We start from the raw sequence: 22,694 nt of genomic DNA on the forward strand, positions 1-22,694 counted from the left end.
CTGCAAAGTCTCATCCCTCACAGTGGGGCGTGTGGCCCAGGGTCCCCGGCTTCCTGGATCAGGGGAAAGACTGTCCATGATCTTCCAGGGGCTCAGCCCGCCCACCCATCCTCTCATGTGTGACTCCAGGTCACGGATGGGGCACCGAGGGTGGGCCTGAGTGGTTGTGCATCAGGGCTCTGGATGCAGAAGGAACTGTGGGCAGGTGCCGCCGTGTGCCTGGAAACCCCTGAGCCCCCCTGAATCTTGTTTCCTGGGGCCATCCCCGTGCCTTCCTGGAACCAGGCAGGTGGCCGCGTCCTTGCCTCTCGTAGGGGGGCCAGAGAACGACTCCCCTTCCTGTCCACTTGCCTGGATGAGTCTCCTAGCGGCAGGAGAATCAGGTGGTTTCTGAAAGGACGTGAATGAAGAAAGCCTCAGTTTCTCACTGGCCACACTGGAGTTCTTCCTGGGACTGGAATTCTTCTAGGGAGCCTGTAGCTGGAGAGCGATCTCAGTTCTTGTCACATGTGTCAGCGTCAACCGACTACGTGTGCTTGCTTCATTGAGAAGCTTTACCTTCAGAACGTTCTGGAGTTGGAACGTACCGAATCGTGGCCCAGGTTTGCGCAGAGCGTGGGAACGATGTGGTCCCGTCCCGCCTGCACAGGTGGCTGATGGAGCACAGATCAGCCCCACCTGCGACGACTCGCAGAGACATTGGGTCAGGTTAGTGGGGCCACACTGGGGGAGTGAATGTCCAGCACGCGGTGACGCCTCTCCAGTTCTCACTTGGCCTCCTTCGTACAACTGCTGGAGTGAGCGCTGCCCCGGCCGCACGTGCCGGTGATGTCCGGCGGCACGGAGCTTTACGCTGCCCCAGCCATGGGATCTGCACAGGCTGGGCTCCCTGGAGCTCTTGTCCTGCCTTCATAGGGCCATTCCTTGACTTAATCAGCATGTGAATGTCTCTTAGTGTCGCTCTGGCCTGCCACAGCCACGGGATCTTTACGTTACGGTGCTGGCAGTTTAAGGTGGGGAAGGCCCTGTTTTTGGAAGGGGTCTCCGTAGGAAACTGGTGCGGGATGACCCCAGACTTTGCTGGAACGTACTTCTCATCAGATCCCTTGCAGCCGGGTCTCCGAGGATAACAGCTGTTGTGCTTTAATCGTGTGATCCGTTCTCGCTGATGCTTTTGTAGCAAAGAGAGTTGACTAACACGATTTCAGTCATTTTAAAGAATGTGGTTTAAATGAGGGACGAATTTTTTTTTAAAGATTTTATTTGTTTATTCATGAGAATAGAGAGAGAGAGAGAGAGGCAGAGGGAGAAGCAGGCTCCATGCAGGGGGCCCGATGTGGGACTCGATCCCGGGACCCCAGGATCAGGCCCTGGGCTGAAGGCGGTGCTAAACCGCTGAGCCACTCAGGCGCCTGGGGATGAATTTAAATATTGTGTGTTTTTGAATTAGTGGATTAGTGCAAAAGTGGGTAACTCAGCAGGGAGCCAGTGATTCCATCAGAGTAATGCAAGGAGTGAGGTGTTTGTGCAGGGAAGTATGCACTCTGTTGTGTGTGTGAATGAGTGAGCTCGAGGGCCATAACAAATTACCACGTGCTGCATGGTGACATCACCAGCACCTTACTGTCCCCGCTGGAGACCCGAGGGCCGAGATGAAGGTGTCGGCGGGGTTGGCTCTTCCTGGAGGCTCTGAGCACGTGTGGGTGCGCCCTGGCAGGTAGGCTCCCCCTCCCTGTGGTCTGTGCCCCCAGCATTCGTGTCTCTGTCCAGGTTTCCCTCTCCCCACGGGGACGGCAGTCACTGACTCGGGGCCCACTCTGCTCCCTCAATCTTTGTCACAGCTGCAAAGACCCCATTTCCAGATGAGGTTACATGGCAGGTATTGGGCTAGGATGCGAACATCTAGGGAACGGAATCGTGCCCCCACGAATGTACGTGTGTTACACACGTGGCGGTTAAGTGGCCCCGTTCCACTTGGGGGCAGCGGGAGCGACGAGCCCCCCACCCCAGCTCTTCCTGGAGGTGGTGCTCCCTGCTGGTGTGCTGGAACTTCACAGGTTAGCCGAGCTTGCCTGTGACCTTCACGCCTCTGATGGGGATTTCACAGCTGTCATTCACTTTCCGTGAAGAGAAGCAGGTGAAAATGACTCCTTTGCTCTCGGAGCCCTGCCAGCGGCTGCTAATTAGGATCGTGGATGATGTTTGGGCATAGAATGGGAGCGTCCACCTCGTGTGTGTGCCTGCTATTCACTGTGCACCCCACCTTCCCCACCACAGACCCCCCGTGACCGCCTCACGATTTTTAACTCTCTCCCCTTGAAAATTAAGAGGAAAGAGAGGAACCTAGGCCATCTGGCGTCGGTGGGAATTTGGCAGACACCTGCCCTGAGCCCTGGGAGGTTGTAGACGGTGGTGTCCTCGAGACATTGAGCTTTAGAAACCGGGTCACGGCTCTGAAACCTTGTGCCTGTGACGTCCCCGCGTTACTCATCTTCTCTCACGCCGTGGGCCCTGCTGAGCTGCGCAGACAGCTCGTGCAGAAGGACCTGGAGCCTGGAAGAGCTCACGGCCAGCAGCCACCAGCAGGGTGGCGGACAGAGCAGGGCCCACGAGCTCTCAAAGCCAAGATTCGGCTGTCCTCTGGGCCGAGTGGAAGTTGTTGTTTTTTAAGATTTTATTTATTTACTCATGAGAGAGCCAGAGACACAGGCAGAGGGAGAAGCGGGCTCCATGCAGGGAGCCCGATGTGGGACTCGAACCCAGGTCCCCAGGATCAGGCCCTGGGCTGAGGGCGGTGCCAAACCACTGAACCTCCCGGGCTGCCCTCAGTGGAAGATTTTAAGGTCGGTAGAGACAAGCCTAAGAATGTCCACGGAGCCTCCCTCCTGTGATTATAAGATTAACTGCTCTTAGCTACTTTTTCAAGGAACTGTGGGAACCAAACAGGGTGAAAGGTGCCGGGGTGCTCCGGTCCTGGCTGCCCGTGTCACGTGTGGGTGGAAAGGTCTGTGCTCACCGGTCCTGGCAGCAAGGGCGGCCTGATGGCGGTCAGGTCCCTGCAAGCTGGCTGTCCCTCCCCTCCTCCCGTCCTCAGGACTCTGCCTGCAGCTGCTGTTGCCCAGCAGATGTGTCTGTCTCGGGGCAGGAGATATGTTCTCAGGAGCACATGTATCTGAGATTTTTTTTTTTTTTTTTTTTTTTAGTGAATGTTTACTTAGTTGCTTAGAAACAAACCATGTGGTAAACACTTAGCCGTATTTTCTGGGACACATGAAATGCATTTAAGCTGTCAGCCCCCGAAACCCTTTCCAAATCAAATAAACTTAAAAAAATTTTTGTCAGCTACCACTGCTCAACAGATGTTAGGGCTTATTTCTAAACACGTCTTCTTGTGCTGTTTAATGTCCCAATGAAAAAAATCTGTAAACTCTAATAAAAGTTGAGTAGTTTTGAAATCTAGCCATTTAAATGTTCCAACATAATTTTGCCATGTTACTTGTGACAAAGTGATTATGAGTACTTGATAATGTTTTAATGAGGATTATCTGTAAACCTGGAGAGGACGAGCAGCCTGCCGGTAGGTAGGTTTAATAGACCAGGCACAAGTCAAGTCTTTGACCGTCTCGAGTCCTTTCGAGCCCACCGCTGGCTGGGGAAGTATCGTTGACCTCTCGCTCTCTTCCACCTGCTTTTAATTCTGTCCTCCCATATGTAAGCCGTGTTGAGGGTCGGGGGTGTCGTCCGAAACAGGTGAGGGATACTGAGATGAATACTAGGGCCACAAGGAATAACAGAGAAGCACATTATTACTTTGTTTTGAGCAGGGAAAAGCAAGCTGTAAAACAAGAATAAGGAGGTCGTCATGCTTTTGGCATCGACCAAGCTGGCAGGACAAAATGTGTTTTAGAGTTGGTCGTTTGGAACTCAGAACACATCTTCCCATGGTGTTATAATTAATTCAGCAAGAAACCGAGGGCGTACTGAGAGCTGGGCACCTTCCAGAGAGAAGAGCCTTGTGTTTCCAAAACTCTGATTCAAGGCAGTGATTCACACCTGGCTGAACGGGTCTCTGTGAGCGCTCCGAAGAGGGCATGCTGGCTTCTGCGGGGGAGAGCTCCAGGATCCCCCTGCAGCCCGCAAGTGCTCACTTAGGCCGTGTGACGCAGAGCCCCCGAATAGCACCGTGCACGCTGTTGACACAGCTGTGGCTTTCCTGAGACCTCTCAGGATGTCGCAGGTTGTTACAAAACCCTTTCTTTACTAGGAAGAAGGGAGATGAGGGTCCAGAAAGTTTCACCTTTTGCCATTGCAGATTATTTTTTTTTCCCAGAGAAATGTTAATACCAAGGTTTTTTTTGTTTTTGTTTTTGTTTTTGTTTTTTTTTGCTTTAAATGCATGCTGTCTGTGTTGCAAATTAAATAGTAATCATTGGATGCCCCAGAGCTGGCCCCCAGCCGGCGTGAAAGCACCCTGGTCCATTGCTGCATCTGTCCCCATCTCTGGCCTCGATGCTGTCCTCCTGCTGGCAGCTGGCTCCCGTCCCAGGGAGTCCGAGTGGCAGCAGAGCAAGTCCGACTCCGGTCCAGGCAGCGGCCTGCTCTGATCTGGAAGCCACAGGATGCGTGGTCATTGTATTAGCCTGGATCCTAGGTGACCAACTTCAAGGATCTTAAATAGAAGAGCAGGGATTTATTAGCTCGTGTCCTGGGAGTGGCCAAGGGGACGGATGCAGCTCTAGAAAGGCCCTGCCGATCCACACAAGCGCACGAGGAATGGTCTGTCACCACTCCCTGCCCTGGTGGGCTTCGTGTTCAGCTGTGTCTCCCCAGAGGGTGGCCAGCATTCTGTTGGTGGCCTCACAACCATGTGACCTTCAGTATCCCTGGGACACGGGGAGGAGAGCTGATTCTCTCGGTGGCTCCAGCAGAAGATCCCACACGGCTCTGGTCGCCTTGCTGGAGTCCCATGCTTTTCCTGTATGGTGACCGACAGGACGCTCGTAATGCAGAGCTCTGTCCCCACTAACAGACCCGTTGTCTGGGTGTTCAGTGTGGCAGCGGCCCGGGCACAGTTTGAACTCCCCCCAGTGCTCCCCCTGGCAAACCACTATGACTCCTACCGTCACTTTGGCTTTGGCTTCAGACCTCAAGTGTTTCAGGCATTTTTTTCCTTTCTTGATTTTCAAGGGCAGCCAACTTGGGAATGTTACGCGTTTGCTTGGATCTTAAAGTATCAGCTCACAAAGCCGTTTCTCTGCATCCCCTTCCCTGCTGTTGTCTTAACTCCCCTCCCCTCCTTCCCCCTCAGTTGTCTTATTGGTCCTCGGAAGTGGGAGAGACCAGACACTTGTAACATCCTTAGCTAAGGCGATCTGCCCACCGAGGTTGAGAGGCTTTCCGTGGAAGGCAGTACAGAAAGGGAGAGATGCTGGGCTGAGGCCAGCCTTGGGGTGAGCAGAGGAGAAGGGGGTGAGGGGCCCGTGTCTGGTGCACAGAGGAGGTGGGGGAAGGCAGGGGTTGGGAGAAGCTCCCTGCCTGGCTATGGGTCAAGGTGGAGAGCTTTACATTCCGGAGGAGGCCCGGTATTAATTTGAATGGATGGAGCTCACGTTTCAGTTACGGCTGATTAGAGACGGAGCGGTTGACGTTGTCCGAAGAAAATGTTCCACCCTGCGAGACCATGCTTGCTTGATCTTAGAGCTCCCAAGTGCAAGCTCCCCTTTGGCGTCCTGGCAAGCTCCAAGGGCCAGGACGTGGTGACGAGGGAGGTAACAGCAGCGGGCAACGGGGGCCAAGTGCCAGAACTACAGGAGAGGATCAGTGGTATAACGAAAGTGCCCTTGAGCGCCCCTCCGGGTCACATCTTCCTGCTGGAGTCAGGGCAGGGCCTCTGTAGGGACCAGCCACTCGCTCCATCGGGCCCAGCTGTGTGTGCGCACCTGCGCGCAAGCCGATCTCCCGGTGATCTGCTACGGGGGACGGTTTCATATGGTTCAAATGACTTCATTGATGATCAACCCAGGCCAGACGTGGAAACCATTCAGCTTTGGCGTAGTGTTTTGTCCATCCCGGGTGGCTTCCTGGAGGCAGTGTGTTGGGAGACTCTGAGGCAGGCTCTAGTACAAGAGGAATATGAAGGGCCATGAGTAGATGGCACCTGCCCTGGATCTGGAAGCTGCTTGGGTCTTCTCTTCATGGGGTCCTGAGGAGCAGCGTGTGTGGCCGGCATTCGTCACCCTTTCCCGAGCACACCCGCCCCCACCCCGTTTTATTTTGTTAACTGTTTTGCCAATTTTAAAAAATAACATCACAGGCAAAAGAAAAAAAATCGCACTTGCTCTTTGAGGGCCACTTGAGTGTGTGGATGGCGTGGAGAGAGCGGAAGGCGGGGTGGGGGGCGGCACACAAGCCACCTTGCGGCCTGTTCCTGCCTCTGTGCTCCGAGAGGTGGGGGAGCGGGTTCAGGCTGAGTGAGGAAGGGAGGTCTGGCGCCCCAACAAGCGTGGGGGAAGCGTGGGAGAGACAGAGCCCAGGTGCGGTGGATGCGCCGCCTGGTAGGGGTCAGGCCGGTCACTCTGGGCCCGTCCCTGGCAGCCCAGGTGGGAAAGAGGCCCTCGTGGGGGCTGCTGGTGGCTGGCTGACATAGGAGCGCTCTGAAGGGTGTCGGGGAGGCCGCACCCGGGCTGCTGACAGGCTTTTGCATGAGCCTGGCTTTGGAGAGGGAGGTAGGGACAAGCGGGAGGAGTCCGCCGACAGCCTCTGGAGGTTGGAACTGATTCACGTGCTGATAGAAGGGAGCGCGGGGTCCCCATGACCTTCAAGCCCTCCGGAGCCGTTCATTAGCTCCGGCCACAGGGTGCGTTGGTGCCGTCCAGGCGCTGGGCCCTGGTGCGCCGTCCGGCTTGGGCAGGGGCCTGGCTGTGCGCCAGGGTCCGAGGCAGCCCCGTCTCGTTCCAGGTACAGGAGCTTCCTGGGCCTTGCCGGGTCAGCTTGAGAGGCGGTGACACAGGCACGCACGTGTACACACGCACTCGCACACCTGTGGGGACGGCCCCTGGGGCCCGCTCAGCGCTGGCATCGGGCGCTCTCCCGGACCAGAGCTCCCTCTAGGCTGGAGACAGAACCTCCTGGACGCCTTCCACTGAAGTAAATACAGCGTTTCCATAGGACTGTAACAGTTCCACAGAGTCTCCAGAGAGATGGTGGAAAATATCAATCTGCACATCGGCATAGGAGACGTCAGAGCGGAGCCCGGCTCGCCTGCTCGGGCTGTGACTGCCCGTGAGCTGGAAGAGGCGTGCGTTTTTAAACGTTTATAAAAATAAATAGGCCCATAAAAACCCAACAGAAAAGAAGAACATGGCTCCCGGTGCCTAAGCTATTTATTATCTGGCCCTTTGGTCATCGTTTGCTCCACGGTGTGTAGAAACATCAACTCATTACGATGTATTGTTGGATTTGACTAACAGTGAGCAGCCTTTTATGATTTCTTGAAGCAGACATCTGATTGATATTCAGAGAAAGTGAGTGAGCCGTTCTTTTCTTTCTTTGAGAGAGAGTGAGAGGTAGAGGGCCAGAGGGAGAGGGAGATTTCTCCAGCAGACTGTGCACTCACCGTGGAGCCAGACGTGGGGCTCTATCCTACGACCCCAAGATCACGACTTAGGCAAAAATCAAGAGTTGGACACGTAACCCGGCTGAGGCATCCAGGCGCCCCGTGAGTGAGCAATTCTGAAAGCCTTTTACTTTCCATATTCGATTCTAGGATTGCATATTTAAAAATAGGGTTTATGCACCAGATTATTTTTTTAACGGAAAGTTATTTTCACATGGACTGCACCAGTTGAGAACAATAAATCTGAGGGACTGAGAGACCATTTGCCTGCGTGCTGGTAGCTGACTAGCCCACCATCCAGCTTCTGTTTGTTGCTCGCTGCCGACGGGCTCCCCCTCACGCTCTCGCACTCCGGCCCGTGACACACGTGTCAGGCCACGGGTAGTGTCACTGGTCAAGGAAGCCTTGTTTTTAAATATTCTGGGCGAAGAGCTTGGCTCCTGTGCCCCAAGCTATAAAACTCTTTGTAAGTTTACCTTTTTTGATGCTTAAAATAAATGTGCAGAATATTAAAAATAACCATAAGTATGTTTTCCCCGCAAAGGAACAAATGTGCAAGACTGTATTTCACTAAGTTCACCACGCAAGCTATTTCGGGGGCAGCCGTAGGTACTGGAATGTTCAAGTACAACCACAGCGGTGGGCATTGGAACAGTTTCAATAAACAGTTTACAGATTTGGTTGTAAGTCAGATTTTACAGAGCAGGGTCCACCATTATATAGGACTGTTTTCTGTAGAATGCAGATTCAGGACCGCCCACCCCATCCGCTCATGGGTCCTGGGGGCTGGGCCTGTAGGGGCTGGTGGTGCCCAGCTTTCCCTGCCGTCCATCCCACACCAGGCCCGACTCTTGTCCATTTCCCGTCCTGCCCGCTGCCCTTGAGCACAAGTTGCATTAGGGCAGAGCTTCTGCCTCGTGGCCTCTGTTCCCGGCGCCAGCGCCGTGCGTGGCGTGTGACCGGGCTTGCTAAACACCAGTGGTGGTTCCGAAGACCACGATTGGGTGGACCCAGTGCCGGGAGGGAGGGTGGAATTGGCAGGAAGCACTTGGGAAAGGCTCACTCCCAGCAAGGCTCTTGCCTGCTGCTAGTAGGAACCCAGTGGTATCACCCGAGTGCAAATCCGATACATTCTGTCCCTTGGTTACTTTATCACTTGCTCCCATGGAAGCCAGGCCAGACTTGTCAGCAGAGATATAGAGAATCTTCCCCGTGGAGCAATTTAAGAAGCACTGCCGAAGACTTCCAATTTCCTGAGCTGTCTTGACTTGTTCTCCTGGATCTTCCAGAACATGTGGAATTGGGACCAAGGATTAGGCAGAGTCTTGGTTTTTCCTGTAGGAATGGGAGCGCTGTCTTTCGCTGGCCGGTTACCCCCTCCTTGGTGTGCTCCCCTGTCACTGCATTTGCAGGTTGAGACTCTGCCTCCAAGTGTGAGTTTGCATTTGGAAATAGTAAAGTCGTCATCGTAACTGTAGCAATTACTTGCTGGTTTTTGCGAGGCGCTTGTGACATTTAAGGACCCCGTGGGGAGCTGACGTGGACTAGCTCATGCCCCCTCCCCGTGGCGATGTGAGTCAGGTGCTCTGATGACCTGAGGTTGCACACGAGGAAATGAAGGCCCCAGGAGGCACGGGCACCACTCAGGGTGTGGGCCCCGTGGGGCCCAGGGTGGGCCACTCTGCGTCTCTTCCCCTTCGCTGCTGCCTGGAAGCACCACCACCCACCATCACAACTTTATAGCTCATCAGCCGGGCTCAAGGCGCTTGGGAAGACCTCGGGTCACTGTGCATACTGAGGGCCGGGCTATGCCGTCCACCGCAGGGTGTTTGACCCCTGGAACAGCTGCCAAGTTATTGGGGAACATCCTGAGTTATGTGGAGGCACATAAGTGAGCTTTGGGGCTTTGGATTCTAGCTTCCCAAACAGCTTTGCAGGAAAATCCCGAGTGTGTGGGGCCAGGGCAGACGGAGTAGGTCTGGGGGCTCTGAGCCAAAGGGCCGGTCAAGTGCCAGGGTTGGCCTTGGCTCGTGATCCCAGAGGGGGGACCTGCTGGAAGAGGCCTGGGTGGTCAGCATTACACTCAGGAGCGTGCGCTGAGGGCAGGTAGGAGGGAAATCACTCCCATGCAGAGGCCTCTTTCCAGAGGGCGGACCCCTTATTCCCAGGTGGGGAGTCCTGGACCCTTGAGCTCTCTGTCCCCCCCCCCCCCCCCCCCCCCCCGCCTGCCTTCTGGAGTCCATGACAACCCAGAGCACATCTTATTCTTTGCAAAAGTTGAGCTGCAGTTCTAATTACAGATAACTTTTGGGGGGGATAATAGTGTTTTAAAGCAATTTTAGGTAGTGTTTTTTTTTGGGGCGGGGAGAAGCTCATTAAGTATCACTTAATGAGAGTGATACTAGGTCTGTCGCTGGATGTTGAAAATTGGAGATTGGCCTGGATAATCCAACCCTCACACCTGCCCAGAGTTGCCGTGTTTATTTTAGTCTTCAAAAGAGATGGTTTGAAGGAGAGAACTCTCCATAGGTTTCATGTATTAAACCTCCAGGTTTATGTATTCCTCAAAGCTCTTGGAAGCTAAGCTGTGAGGAAATCCTGACTGTTGAGCAACAAACCACTTCCTAAAACGTTTAGTTTTCCAGCTTCTGTTTGAGCAGCAATATCCTGTTGTCCCTGAGCCCCTGGGCCGGCCTCTGGGGCATCACGGCTCCGCCAGTGGCACTTGCTGCTCCCCGGAGGCGGCAGTGAAGCTCCTCTTAACGCAGAACAGAGCCCGAGGTTCCCCCGGTTCCAGCGTGACGTCTGCCTTTCCATCCAGTTAATTTAGGTTTTGTTGGCTTGGGGTCAAGAAAACCTGAGCTGCATGAGTGACACTTGGAAAAAAAAAACAAAAAAAAGCACCAACCCGTTTGCTGTTTCGAGGGGCCCTTCCACTAAACAGACCCCAAGTACCCAAGTAGGAGGAATGGTTGGGCTTTTACGTCTGGTGTTGAATTAATGAAAGCAGCTGCTCTCAGCCCACAGATTGTTTAGACAGAGGCCCCCCAGGTCACAGTAAGCACTGAACGTGCCGCGACTTACCCCAGAGTCAGCTAGTGAACTACTTGGTGTTGCTCAACCGACTTCTAGACCACAGTCTGCACACATGCCCGGCTTGTTGGTCGTGAGAACATAGGACACGTCCCCAAGCAAGGTGCTTGTCCGTGTAGACTCCAGGTGCAGACACATGCAGGACAGGGTTTTGAAAAGGCCAGGTTAAAAGCCGCCACGCCGCTAACATTCCAGAAGGTGGGTTTCTGCGTTTACATAGGAGTTTACCGACACAGCCAGATCCGCATTGTTCTTGGTCTCGTGGAGCGGATCACGTACTTGTTCCTTGTTAACTAGGATTCAGTTCCACGGCCCGTTATGTATACATAAAAATGCTTAAATCATCCATTTTTAAAAAGCCTTGAAGCCTCGCTGAAGGGAAGTCCTTTTGAGTAGCTTTGAAGCCCTGCTGCTTGATAAGAGGCCGCCGCACCTTTGCTGGCAGGAAGAGTCTTCCTCCAGCGCCTCTGTTTTCTCTTCTTTAAAGTGATGATGAGAGTCTGTGTCACATTTTCCTGGAACATCTTGCGGTCTTCTGATCTGCAGATTCAGATCTCTCTGCATTTCTGGAAAATTCCTTTGTATTTTTATCTCCCAAGAGTCTTGTAGTTCTTGGGGGTGGGGGGGGGAGTTTGTTGTCAGCGACCCTGTTTATTCTTCTCTCAGGTGGGTCTGTCCTGTCCGCTCACTTCTGCCTCAGTTTACCTCCATTGTTCTCATCTCACCAGCTGTTTGTTTCAAGCCGTCCCTCTGTGTCAGACTCGCAGCTTTGAGCACCGTCTCTTCTCTTCCTTACGTTTTTTCGAATTTTACTCATTTGTTCCAAAATGTCGCTGTGGTTCTCCATTCTAGGGGTTTCCACCTCACCTCCTATTTGAGATTCTCCTCCCTGGCATTCTCGTTGTTTCGAAAGCCTACTATTAACATGCATTAGAGAGGGAAACGATCATCAGGGATTTCCTTCTGCTTTTTGAGTTGTTTTCTAACGCATTGGCTCCTGCGTTTTGCGTGCTCCCTGCCTGTCTCCCTCCCACCTCCTGTGGTATCTGCTGTCCTTCCCATTCCTCCAGGGACCCTCTCGCTGCTGGGACGGGTGCTGTCCTGCCCCTGCTCTGGGGTTCCCATGGGACACAGACACGGCTGGGCTGTCGAGAAGGCCAGGAATGGGGCAGCCCGGGTGGCCCAGCAGTTTAGTGCCGCCTTCAGCCCAGGGCGTGATCCTGGAGACCCGAGATCGAGTCCTACGTCGGGTTCCCTGCATGGAGCCTGCTTCTCCTCTGCCTGAGTCTCTGCCTCTCTCTGTGTGTCTCTGTGTCTCTCATGAATTAAAAAAAAAAAAAAAAAAGGTGGGAACGCTTGGGCCGCGGGACCTGAGGCTGGATGCTATGTGCCTGGGGAGTTACAGTATAAATGCCCATCCCTCTCCTCCGCGCCCTGAGGGAGCCGCCTCCGAACCACAGGGTTCTGCTCTTAGTCACAGACCGGGCCCTGCCTTTCCTGTAAATTTGCACATGTCCAACTATGGGGTTCCCTTCACTCGCGGGGCGGGGGTTGGAATCTGTACTGTATTCCCCGCGGGGCCCCCCTTCCATTCTGGCGTCCTCCTTGCCTGCAGAGGGCCAAGGATAAGGCTGTGCTGCCTCTTCCATTTTTCCCTGCCCGTCGGGGGCTGTTGTTCACTCCGGGGGTGGGATTAGGGGCCTGCCCAGCCCTGGAGTCTTCCTTTTTATCCGAAGGCCACTGTTTTTGAGGTTTTATTCTGTGAAGCTTCGCTCTTTCTCTCAGTGGAGGGTGAATTATCTTCCTCCTGCTGCTTACTCTTTCCCCCTTTGTTTTATTAGGAATAAAGGAAAGGAAATGCAGCCACAGTGAAGTCCGATCTGCTGTCCTAACCTGGAACTTTGACTTCTTTCCCGATTTTCCTTTGTTATTTTACTTAGATCTGGGTGAAATGAAGTCATTAGAGACCACGGCCTGCTTGAGGAAGTACCATGTCCAACCTCATCTTGGCCGAGTCCTAACCCCGAGTCTTTCACCCGTGGAACCACTTGGTGGGCACCACGCATTAGTCCTCCTGCTGCTGCATTTTTATAGTTGTTACTGTTGGGTGTTTTTTGTTTTTTGTTTTTATTTTTAAACAACGTAAGTTTAAACAAAAATTGGCAGAGAAAATGAAATCTGACTCAGTTAAATTTTGTAAACTAATACATTACCGATGAGACTTATTTCCCAGCGAAAAAGTAACGTGGCCCAAAATTCTTTTTAAATGTCACAGTACAAAGCTTCTCCACGACCTCCTTGTTAATAAGTTATGGACTTTGGTATTTTCGTCAAACTTTAAAGGGCAAAATTAACTTCAAAACATCTCTGGCACATTCATGATTAATTTTTTTTTAATTCTCTTAGGGAGAAATGAATTCATAGCCTTTCTCAGTGTATCCCTCTCATTCCACTTGTCTTAAATAATTATGATACAATGAAATTTGCAGACATTTTATCTTATCTTGGGGCTGTATGGAGAAGAACATTTTAGGCAAGTGTTAGTAAGGTTTTCACAGCCAAGAATGTCTGCACGCTGAGTGTAGGAGACCCAGTCCCTGGTGTGTGTCCTAGCCTGAGCCACGGCTTGTGATCACTGACCATCCCCAGGCCAGCTTGCAGCCACGGGAAGCACCAGAGCCCAGCTGCAGCTTCAGCAGATGCTAGGACGATGCCCCTCCTCTTTCTTACGGAGAAGAGCAATAATGTACTATACAAAGGCTAATTTAAACTCAAAAATGATTTTCATCCTTTGCCAAAGTAAAGATGAAAAACTATAGTAAAAAGAAAAAAGTCCAGTGAGGAACCTGGTGCGTGTGGCCAGCATGCCCTCAGCTGCTGGCACATCCAGGAGCTGCTGGGGGTGCAGGGCCAGCCGGCGGGGAGGCAGGGTCCCAGGGTGCAGAGGAAGAGGGTGGACTCCCGGTCAGACCTGCGGGCTGTGGAGTGCTGTGGCGTGGGCCTGCAGGGGTGAGGCAGCAGGAAACTCCTGCAGAAACCTCCCCGGGAAGCCTGGATGATTTCAACAAACAGGATGGAGGGAATACAGGGGGTTTTGAAATGTTATAGGGATAAGCTAGGCGGGCGGGAGAGAGTGTGAGAGCGTGCGTGAGCTCACTGTGGGTGAAGGTGTAGCGTGAGGCTCCGGAGGTTGTATCAGTTCGCGAGGGTGGGGGTAACGAAGGGCCACAGATCAGCGGCGCTCCACACCACGCCGGTTGATACTCCCACCTTCTGAAGCCCAGAAGCCCGAGGTCACGGTGTTGGTGGGCTTGATTCCTCCTGGGCCTGTGAGGGAGGGTCTGTTGCAGGCCTCTCCTGGCTTCTCATGGTTTGGAGGTCATCTTTGGGGCTTCTTGGCTTGTAAAGCTCCTGCTTTTATCTTCACCAAAATTTCTCCTTGTCTAAGGACACCAGTCACTGGGTAAGGGGCCCATCGTACCCTAGTGTGAACTCGTCGTAACTGATCACATCTGCATTGATTTTATTTGAAAATAAAGTCATGTTCTGATCTTATTTGGACCTCAGCATATGAATTTGGGGTGGGGGAGAGGACAGTTCGACCCATAACAGAGGTAATAGTGGGACACCGCGTGAGAGTAATGCTGCTCTTTGGGATGTGATAATTAGCTACTTGACAGATCAGGGGATGCTTAATGATTATCGAGGTTTTTCTAAGTACCTGCTGGATCCTCACGCCTCCTGTGCCGCCACTGAAAGGCCCCAGAGATCAGCCCTTGTGCCCACCGAGAAACTCCCTTCCTCACTTTCTCCTGAGCACAGACAGGACTCTGTTGCTAAAAGGATGTTTTCTGGGTACTGCCCAGACCAGTCGCTGCCACTGGAGGGCCCAGCTGATGTGATATCACGGGAACTACTTTGAAATCACTTAACTCAGAGCACAAGTATTTTCCTGTGATGTGAGAGCTTTAAAAGTCTGCATTAGATCTGCTGTCCACGGACTTGGTCTGGGGCACTCTGCTACCTCGGGCTGCTCTGTAGTGCCTGTCACCCTCCTTCAGGTGCCTAGACTGACCTACCGGGAATCAGAGGAAAGATTTGTGAACTTGTACACAAATTCCTGTGGCTTTCCCCTTGTCCCCCTCAGTGTGACCCGTCAGATCTCCAGGAACGAGATGGGAAGGGAAAGGTTTTCTCCAAAGTAAGAAATAGATTTCCCATCTAACATTGTTTTTTTTTTTGTTGTTTTTCATGAAAGGTTGAATTCCGTTCATTCTGGCCAAGAGATTGCAGGTTTCCAGCATCTCTTTTTTTAAAGGTCTTAAAAAATAAATGATACTGGTTATTGTTGCAACATACACAGATTTTTCTATTGTAAGTAGGTCTGTTAAACGTTAGATATATGTTTTCTAAAAGCAAGTGATAACTCTTGGCAGAAATTTTGAAACATGCTAGTAATGCTCGCCAGCGCTGCTGCCCTGTGGGTGGGCACCTGCTCCCGGGTGGTGGGGGTCCCGTTTTACAGCTGGGGACCCTGCGGTACAGAGAGGTGAATAAGGAAGGTGAAGCCCCCCAGGTGGCGTGTGTGGCAGCGCCGGGACCCGCCCAGCCCAGGCAGCCGGCCCAGCGTCGGAGTCTCGTGGCTGAGACACACTGGGGCTTGGGGCTTCTGCTGGGTGCTGGGTGTTTCCCAGCTCATTTTATAATCACGACGGCCCAGCTGGCAAAGGGTGCCGTGGTTTTTTTTTTTACCTACGAGGACTCTGTGATTCGGGGCCCCTGAGTCGTCTGCCAGTCTTCCTAGAGGTGCAGAAAGCACACCTCCGCTTGTCTGGATCCAGCGGGCACACACACCTGTTACACGCCCCCCCCCATGGCCGTTCTCTGCCCCCTGCCTTGTGATAGCTGTGCCCGCCACGCAAGGGATCAATCAGAACGAAAGTTTTCTCGGTTTTGTGTGAATCTTGGAAAGTTTTCTTCAGGTTTTGTGGTTGAACAGACGGGACACCAACTAGAACAAGTGTGTTTCACGTGCCCAGGAAGGAGTGGAGAGCGGGAGTGTGTGCACCTCTGTGCATGAGCATCTGTGTGTGTGCACACGCGTGCCCGCTTGGATAGGTTGTGTCACCCCGCCCCCCCCGCCTGCCGCAGTGCACGACGCAGCGGCTGGGGATGCTCTCCCGGCGTGGTTCTCCGGGGTGCGGGTACGTGGGGTTTAGGTGCTGTTTCTGGAAGGCCAGGGACTGTGAGAGTGAGAGCAGGCGCTGATGTGTTCGTCTCTCCCGCACGATTTGGGATCCTGGTGAGGGTTAGCTGGAGCGGGTGGACGCAGAGCCCAGGCTCTCGAAAGGTGGTTTGGCTTTGGAGATGGCAGAGGGACCCGAAGTGGACCTGCTTCCCGTGTCCGAGAGCAGCGGTCCGGGCGCTCCCGAGGAGAGAGGCTCCGGCCGGTGGCACGTCCCTGCCACCTGGGTGTGTGCAGGGCCGAGATGTCGAGGGCCAGCCGCCTTCCCGCAGATGCACACACACACACATGCACACACGTTTCTCGCTAACACGGCGCGCTCTCTAACCCCCCCCGCTCCCCCCCGCCAGCTGTCCCGCTCTGTCTCCACCTGTGCGGAGATGCCATCCAGTAGTTCTGTCTAACACGTGTGTAGTAGCTCAGCATCCCCCGTACTCGTGCCCCGTGAATACGGAAACACCATCCCCATGATGTTCTGTGTGTTCCCTTCAAAAACTGGGTTTCTCTTGAGGAGAATACAGGTTCGCGGCCCTCGAATTTTATCAAAATGTCGTAGACTAGGCACCTGTTAAACACGAAAAATGGGTTGCAGTCTCGTGAGCCCAACAAGAGAATGATCATTTCAGCGCTCTCTGTTTCTGAACTCTGCCTCAACGTGTTCGCAGTGGGAGAGAACTCCCGCATTTACAAACAAAGCCTGTGTTAGAATCCTGCCCTTCTCAGCCACGGGCGCCCCTGGCGTTGCGTGGGAGGCTGTGGACTCTCACCAGAAGTGAACACGGGTCCTTAACGACAAATACTTAAAAGTCTGAGTTCAGTACTGCTTTTAAAGTCCAGTGGTTGCTGGTCCTAAATACTGAGAGAGTGGCCTCCAGGGCGACAGCCTAGGGTGTATTTTTCCACAAGCGAAGCCCACGTCTGTTTGCCCTCCTAGCACCCCGTCTTCCCCGTGTAACGAGGCGTTTTGTGTGTGGCAGGTGGCAGATTCAAGAAAGAGATCGTGGTGGACGGCCAGAGCTACCTGCTGCTGATTAGAGATGAGGGGGGTCCTCCAGAGGCGCAGGTGAGTACTACAGGCTCGCCCCGAAGCCCCTTGCCCCTGCCCCTGGGCTTGCGCGTTGAGCTCCCGTCACGCGTGACATCAGAGCTCACCCCACCCAAAATGCACCCAGATATGTCGGAGCTGACGCCTGGCTGGTAAAGCCTTACCTGGGCACCGCCGCTTCTCCGAGGAGGTAAACAGGATGATGCTGATGACGGTTACTATTGACCTTTTCGTTTCCACTTGGAAAGAGGAGGGTCTCCGGGTGCCCGGCTGAGCTGCTCTGATTCTGCTGTGGGACTCTGGGGGGCGGCCGAGCTTCCAGGGCCCTCCAGGCACTCCCAAGGCTCCAGCCTTACAGGGTGCTTAGGAGTGTCAAATGAGATGGTACGTACTGGCCGTACAGTTGCCCCCAAAAGTAGATGTGATGGAGGTTCACCTGGATGCAGGTAAGACAAGGACAGGATGGCACGAGTCAGGTTGTTGTGGGATTTTATTTTATTTTTTATTTTTTTTAAAGATTTTATTTATTCATTGAGATGCAGAGAGAGAGAGAGAGAGAGAGGCAGAGACCCAGGCAGAGGGAGAAGCAGGCTCCATGCAGGGAGCCCGATGTGGGACTCAATCCCGGGTCTCTAGGATCACACCCCGGGCTGCAGGCGGCGCTAAACCGCTGCGCCACCGGGGCTGCCCTGTTGTGGGATTTTAATGTTTCTCCCTGACTTTTGCTAATTTTGTTAAGTAGCTATGTAAATTTCTTGGACGGTAAGTAATAACATCCTCAGAGAGGCCTTTAAGAACTCGTTGGCAGGACGCCTGGCTGATTCACTTGGTAGAGTGTGCGACCCTTGATCTCAGGGTTGGGAGTTCAAGCCCCAGGATGGGTGTAGAGATGACTTAAAAAAAAAAAAAAAATTCAGTGGCAGGTGATCTTTCTAGTACAAAAATCTCCTCTTGGGCAGCCCCGGTGGCGCAGCGGTTTGGCGCTGCCTGCAGCCCAGGGTGTGATCCTGGAGACCCGGGATCGAGTCCCACATCGGGCTTCCTGCATGGGGCCTGCTTCTCCCTCTGCCTGTGTCTCTGCCTCTCTCTCGCTCTCTCTGAATGAATAAATAAATAAATCTTTAGAAAAAAAAAAAAAAAAAAAACCTCCTCTTGTAGCCCAAAGGTGGACCACAGCCTGGGTGGAGGCCATGGGAGCCCAGAAGAGGAGCGCCCCCGCCCCCAATGCCGGGGTCCAGCAGGGCTCCTGGACGCTCCGTGGAAGGGGGTCCGTGTGAAATGCAAAGCTTCGGGATCGCTGTCAGGGCCTGTCTTCCAATTTTACGAGGCCGGCTTTGCCCTGCGTGTGGAGCACTGCCGCTGGCTGGATTGGGGCCGAGGGGGGACATTCCTGTAGGGAAGCACGTCCCAGGTTGTGTCCTGAGGAGACCGGGGTGGCCCGGGAGGGAAGGGGGTGAAGGTCCCATTCCAGGTGTGCAATGAGGAGGACGTGAGTGACGCCACAGCCACATGTGACAGCCGAAGGCAGGCATCGGACCCATCCTGCGCAGGGGACGGCCGACCACGCGTCCTGTGCTCCCGAAGACGCTGTCCCCACCCTTCTCTCCGACAATTGTCACTCAGCTCCTTCTCTCCTCTCTCTTTTCGCCCTAGTTTGCCATGTGGGTGGACGCTGTGATATTTGTCTTCAGCCTGGAGGATGAGATAAGCTTCCAGACCGTTTACCACTACTACAGTCGGATGGCCAACTATCGGAACACGAGCGAGATCCCTCTGGTTCTGGTGGGGACCCAGGGTGAGTGCCGGCTGCGCAGCCTCCGAGTATAGGACCCCGGCGGTTGGGCAGTAAGTGGACTCAGGGCCATAGGTTTGGTGTGAAGGGATTTGAAAATGATTAAAGAAGAAATAATTTCCAACCGAAGGCTGTTTCCAATGAGAATCCATGAACCTGAAACTGTCCGGTTTCCTGGTTCGATCCTCTGGAGAAGTCGCATGGTCAGCACCCGCAGAGTAAAACAACCCCTTCCCACGTGCTCTAGGGAAAACAGAAATCTATTTTTTTTCTTTTTCTGTAATAGGATCTCTTAATTCTTTCATTCTTTGTTATGTAAGATAATTCATAAGGAGTTTAAAAGGTGGTTGATTTTAACTTTGGTACATCTTTAAAATTTTGCTGATTTCTTAGGGCAGAGTTTGCTTTTATTTCCCTGTCCTGTGTTATGATCTGTATATAATCCTTCACCTAGCAGGTGCCTCAGAGCCTGGGATTATCCTGTATGAGCACGTTTCCTGCTTTCTGCTGGGCTTCTTAAAACTTGGCCTCTTGCAAAGCGACATCCCTGAAGTCCTTGTCCTCGATCCGATTCTCTGATACACTGGTGTCTCCCGTCTGGGTCTTAGGAAGCCACGTAGAAAGTTTTTAAAAACCGCAGGCAGGTTACTTTTAAAAACTGCTTTGTCAGCAGTATGGGTGCCTTAGAAAGGAATCCTGTCCAGAAAAACTGATTGTGCCTTCATTTCTGTTGTGGGGGTTCACACGCCGTATCCGTCCATACCGTCCGCGTCTGTCTGCCTTGCCATGCCCGGATGGGAGACCTTTCTTTTTTTTTTTTTAATTTTTTATTTATTTATGATAGTCACAGAGAGAGAGAGAGAGGCGCAGAGACACAGGCAGAGGGAGAAGCAGGCTCCATGCACCGGGAGCCCGATGTGGGATTCGATCCCGGGTCTCCAGGATCGCGCCCTGGGCCAAAGGCAGGCGCCAAACCGCCGCGCCACCCAGGGATCCCCGGATGGGAGACCTTTCTGAATGAGAAACCGGCTGCGTTGAAGAAGCAGGAACGGCCGGCCGTGCGCCTGGTCCCGGGTCTGGTGCGCAGAGCGCGAGCTCAGGCACAGAACCCGCTGCCCTGCGGGGAATCTGCGTGGAGAAGCCCCAGGATGGGGGCGGGGGGTGCGTGTGTGTCTTGTGAGATCGGGAAGTGGCATGGAGTCGATGGAAAGCATCCTCTCCGCGTCCTGGCTGTACAGTGTCGGCGTCGGGGGCCGCCGCTCCCCTTTCCGCGCACCTTAACGGGGGCCTCCGCGCCAGGCCCGGCAGCAGGTGGAGTCCACCTCCCGGTGGACCATCAGGTTCTCTGGGCCTGGGGCGCCCTCTGCTGGTCGTCGTGGCACAGGGCGGCGCCCGTGCTTCTGTTCTGCTGCGGGGCTGTCCTGACACTTGTCAGCCGCCCTCTTCATGGGTGGGGGGGGGGGGTCCCTGGGGGGGGGGGCTCCCCGTGGTGGAGCGAGCCTTTGGCAGCCACGCCTCGCCAGCTGTCTGAGTCAGGGGGTCTGTGTCTCAGGCCGAGCGCACTTCCCCGTGGGCTCGCCGTGCTGGGGAGCAGGGCCTGTGTCGCTCCGGCCGGCGGGCTTGTGTGACGCGGTTGTCGCCTCGCGCAGCCGTGGTTTCGGTCCTGGAGCTGGAGTGGGCGGTTGGGACCACGCAGCCCTGGCATCGGCGCGCCCTGGTGAACGGCGGCCTTCCTGTGTCTGTCGCACCTCCGTAGAGCGTGGCTGTCCCCGAGGGCGTGGCTGGGCGCCAGCAGCGCCTCTGCTCCCCTCCTTGGAGCAGCCGAAGGAGGACACGCCCGCCTCCCCCCCCCCGGGGCCGCTGGCGTTTGCGGAGCGAGGCCCTGGGCAGCCCTTCCCCTGCGTCCCTGCGCACCTGCGGAGCATTTGTCGGGAAGGGCCAGAGGCGACAGCAGCTGAACCAGGGAGCCTGGGTGCCGGGTGGACGCCGCAGGCTCCTCACGGCCGTTTGTGGGACTTCATTCACGCTTGAGCGTAGCCCCCCCCCCAGTGAACCGGACACGACTGTTATCACAGAGGGTGTTCCTCACCTGAGGGGTCCTCCCGGTCCTCACACCTCTCATTTCCAGGGTGTCCCAGAAGCCCCAGTGCCCAGGGGGTGGAGTGAGTGTGGGCTTCTGGAAGGTTCCACTCCTAGGCCCATGTTAACTGCTCGCAGCCTTGCTTCCTGGGAAGCCTGAATGGTGGTTGCGCTTTCGCTCGGGCCGCGGGTGATGCCGGAGGTACAAGGTGGTTCGGTTACAGGCGCTGGGGCCTCCGAGCTTTCCCTGCCCGGCGCCTGGGTCGGTGGCCCCGAGGTGGGAGGGTCGGGGGTGGGAAGGATGAGCAGTTAGGCCCGGGCCTGCAGGGCGCCGCAGCGTGTGGCCTCCTCGCAGGACCGGCGTCCTCTCCGGGTGCAGCCGGGAGCTGCGCGGGGGACTGGAGCGGACCGGACACTCGTGAGGCCGCGGTGACGGCACGTCTGTTACGCTGGTTCTTTCCTAAAGGTTTGCGCCTCACGCCGATCGCAGGGAGAGGCGCAGCTGTGAGCAGACGCGGAGCTGCGGGTGGAGGGGGAGACCAGGCCGGCGGAAACGCGGTCGGGGGCCCCACGGCCTCGCCTCGACCTGTCGCTGCACCTGGAGGGACGTTATACTAGAGTGTTGAAGAATTACGGATTTCAACCTCGTTTTCGGTTTTCTTTTTTACTTCGTTTTTTACTGTTTTCCTTTTTTTTTTTTTTTAAAGATGTCTGCACCTTTCAAAAATACTTCTTTTCCTTAAGTGTTGTGAAACCCAAGTCTGTAAGGCAAGAAGACAGGACAAGATGTTCTTTGAAGAAATCCCTCTAAGGGACCTTGCCAGGGAATGTTCTAGAACATCTATTGAGGTGGCACAGGCCATTGTCGGAGAAAGAGACCTGAATCGGAGTTAGTCTTGATTTCTCAAAGGGAAACGGTCAGGTCAGGCCTATTCCACGGGCTAAAAATAAAACAGGAAGTAAGACAAAGAGAGGGGAAAATGAATAAATTATTCCCTCAAGATGCCACTTTTTTTATACTTATAAAATTAAATGTCGCATGCACTTCCTGAGCCCAAAAATACCCCAAATTTAAAAGGTCTCATAAGACATCTATTGTGCTGCTCTTCCTCTGACTAGCGGGGAAAACCGTGCCGGTGGGTTTGTTTTCAAAAGCAGTTGGGTGTTTCCGTGGCGTCGGAACCTCAAGCCCCCGAGAAAGCCTCCCGTTGGAAGGTCCCTGAGAAGCACCTGCTGTCTCCACCAGGCGCGAGAACGCGTGGCGGGATGGCTGGAGGCCTCTCGGACGCCGAGCTGATAAAGAAGCCTGGTTTGTCATCTTTAGGGCAAGGGGGCAGGTGCCCACGTCTTTTCTGCTGCGCACACGGCCGCGTCCGTGCCTGGACCCCGTGGGAAGTGGGTGTGCCCAGGAGCGGCCCTGTTGCTTACGGCCCTCCACTGCCCCCCTCACTTCCCACTCCTGCCTCAGTCTCCCGCAAACATACCTGGTGCTTGGCTGCCCCCTGCCCCAGGCGTTCTGCTCCCAGGGAGTGGCTGGTCAGGCGCCCCCTCCTCCCCGCGGGTGGGGCGGCCCTGAAAGCCTCACCGAGCATGCTCTGCACTGACCACTGACCGTAGGGCCTCCTGCCCTGCCTGACGTCGCCCTCGCAGCCACACTCCATTCACAGTCGAGGTTGTTCTAGGTCTCCCTCCCCGGCCCGCCTGATTGCCCCCCTCCCCACACAGGAGCACAGAGCCTTGTCTGTTGTGTTCCCTGGGGTAGCCCTGTGCCCGGAACAGGACCAGGTGCATCGGGGCGGCTCTGTGGGCAGGTACTGACTGAACA

At 54.4% G+C, this 22,694-nt stretch overlaps 1 protein-coding gene and 1 long non-coding RNA gene across 11 annotated transcripts in view; one reads left to right on the forward strand and one right to left on the reverse strand.

Annotated features, from left to right (window-relative positions):
* Positions 1-22,694, forward strand: part of AGAP1 (ArfGAP with GTPase domain, ankyrin repeat and PH domain 1) — a 529,451-nt gene that overhangs the window by 188,295 nt on the left and 318,462 nt on the right. For all 8 annotated transcript variants that reach the window (XM_077869334.1, XM_077869329.1, XM_077869332.1 and 5 more), the window contains 2 exons: positions 16,931-17,016; positions 18,652-18,793. In XM_077869334.1, the coding sequence (XP_077725460.1) occupies positions 16,931-17,016; positions 18,652-18,793 (228 nt within the window). The remainder of the gene's footprint in view (positions 1-16,930; positions 17,017-18,651; positions 18,794-22,694) is intronic.
* LOC144296272 (uncharacterized) lies at positions 1,574-22,158 on the reverse strand. Of its 3 annotated transcripts, none has more exons than XR_013363442.1 (3): positions 20,705-22,158; positions 17,163-17,434; positions 1,574-3,772 (listed from the first exon to the last, which is right to left on the reverse strand). It is a non-coding gene; the product is annotated as an uncharacterized LOC144296272 (long non-coding RNA). The 3 variants fall into 3 exon arrangements; XR_013363440.1 differs by having other exon boundaries at positions 1,576-3,772; positions 20,880-22,155; XR_013363441.1 differs by lacking the exon at positions 1,574-3,772 and adding an exon at positions 16,315-16,518 and having other exon boundaries at positions 20,880-22,156.

This window comes from Canis aureus, chromosome 24, assembly GCF_053574225.1.
Source record: "Canis aureus isolate CA01 chromosome 24, VMU_Caureus_v.1.0, whole genome shotgun sequence".
In the NCBI taxonomy this organism is placed as follows: domain Eukaryota; kingdom Metazoa; phylum Chordata; class Mammalia; order Carnivora; family Canidae; genus Canis; species Canis aureus.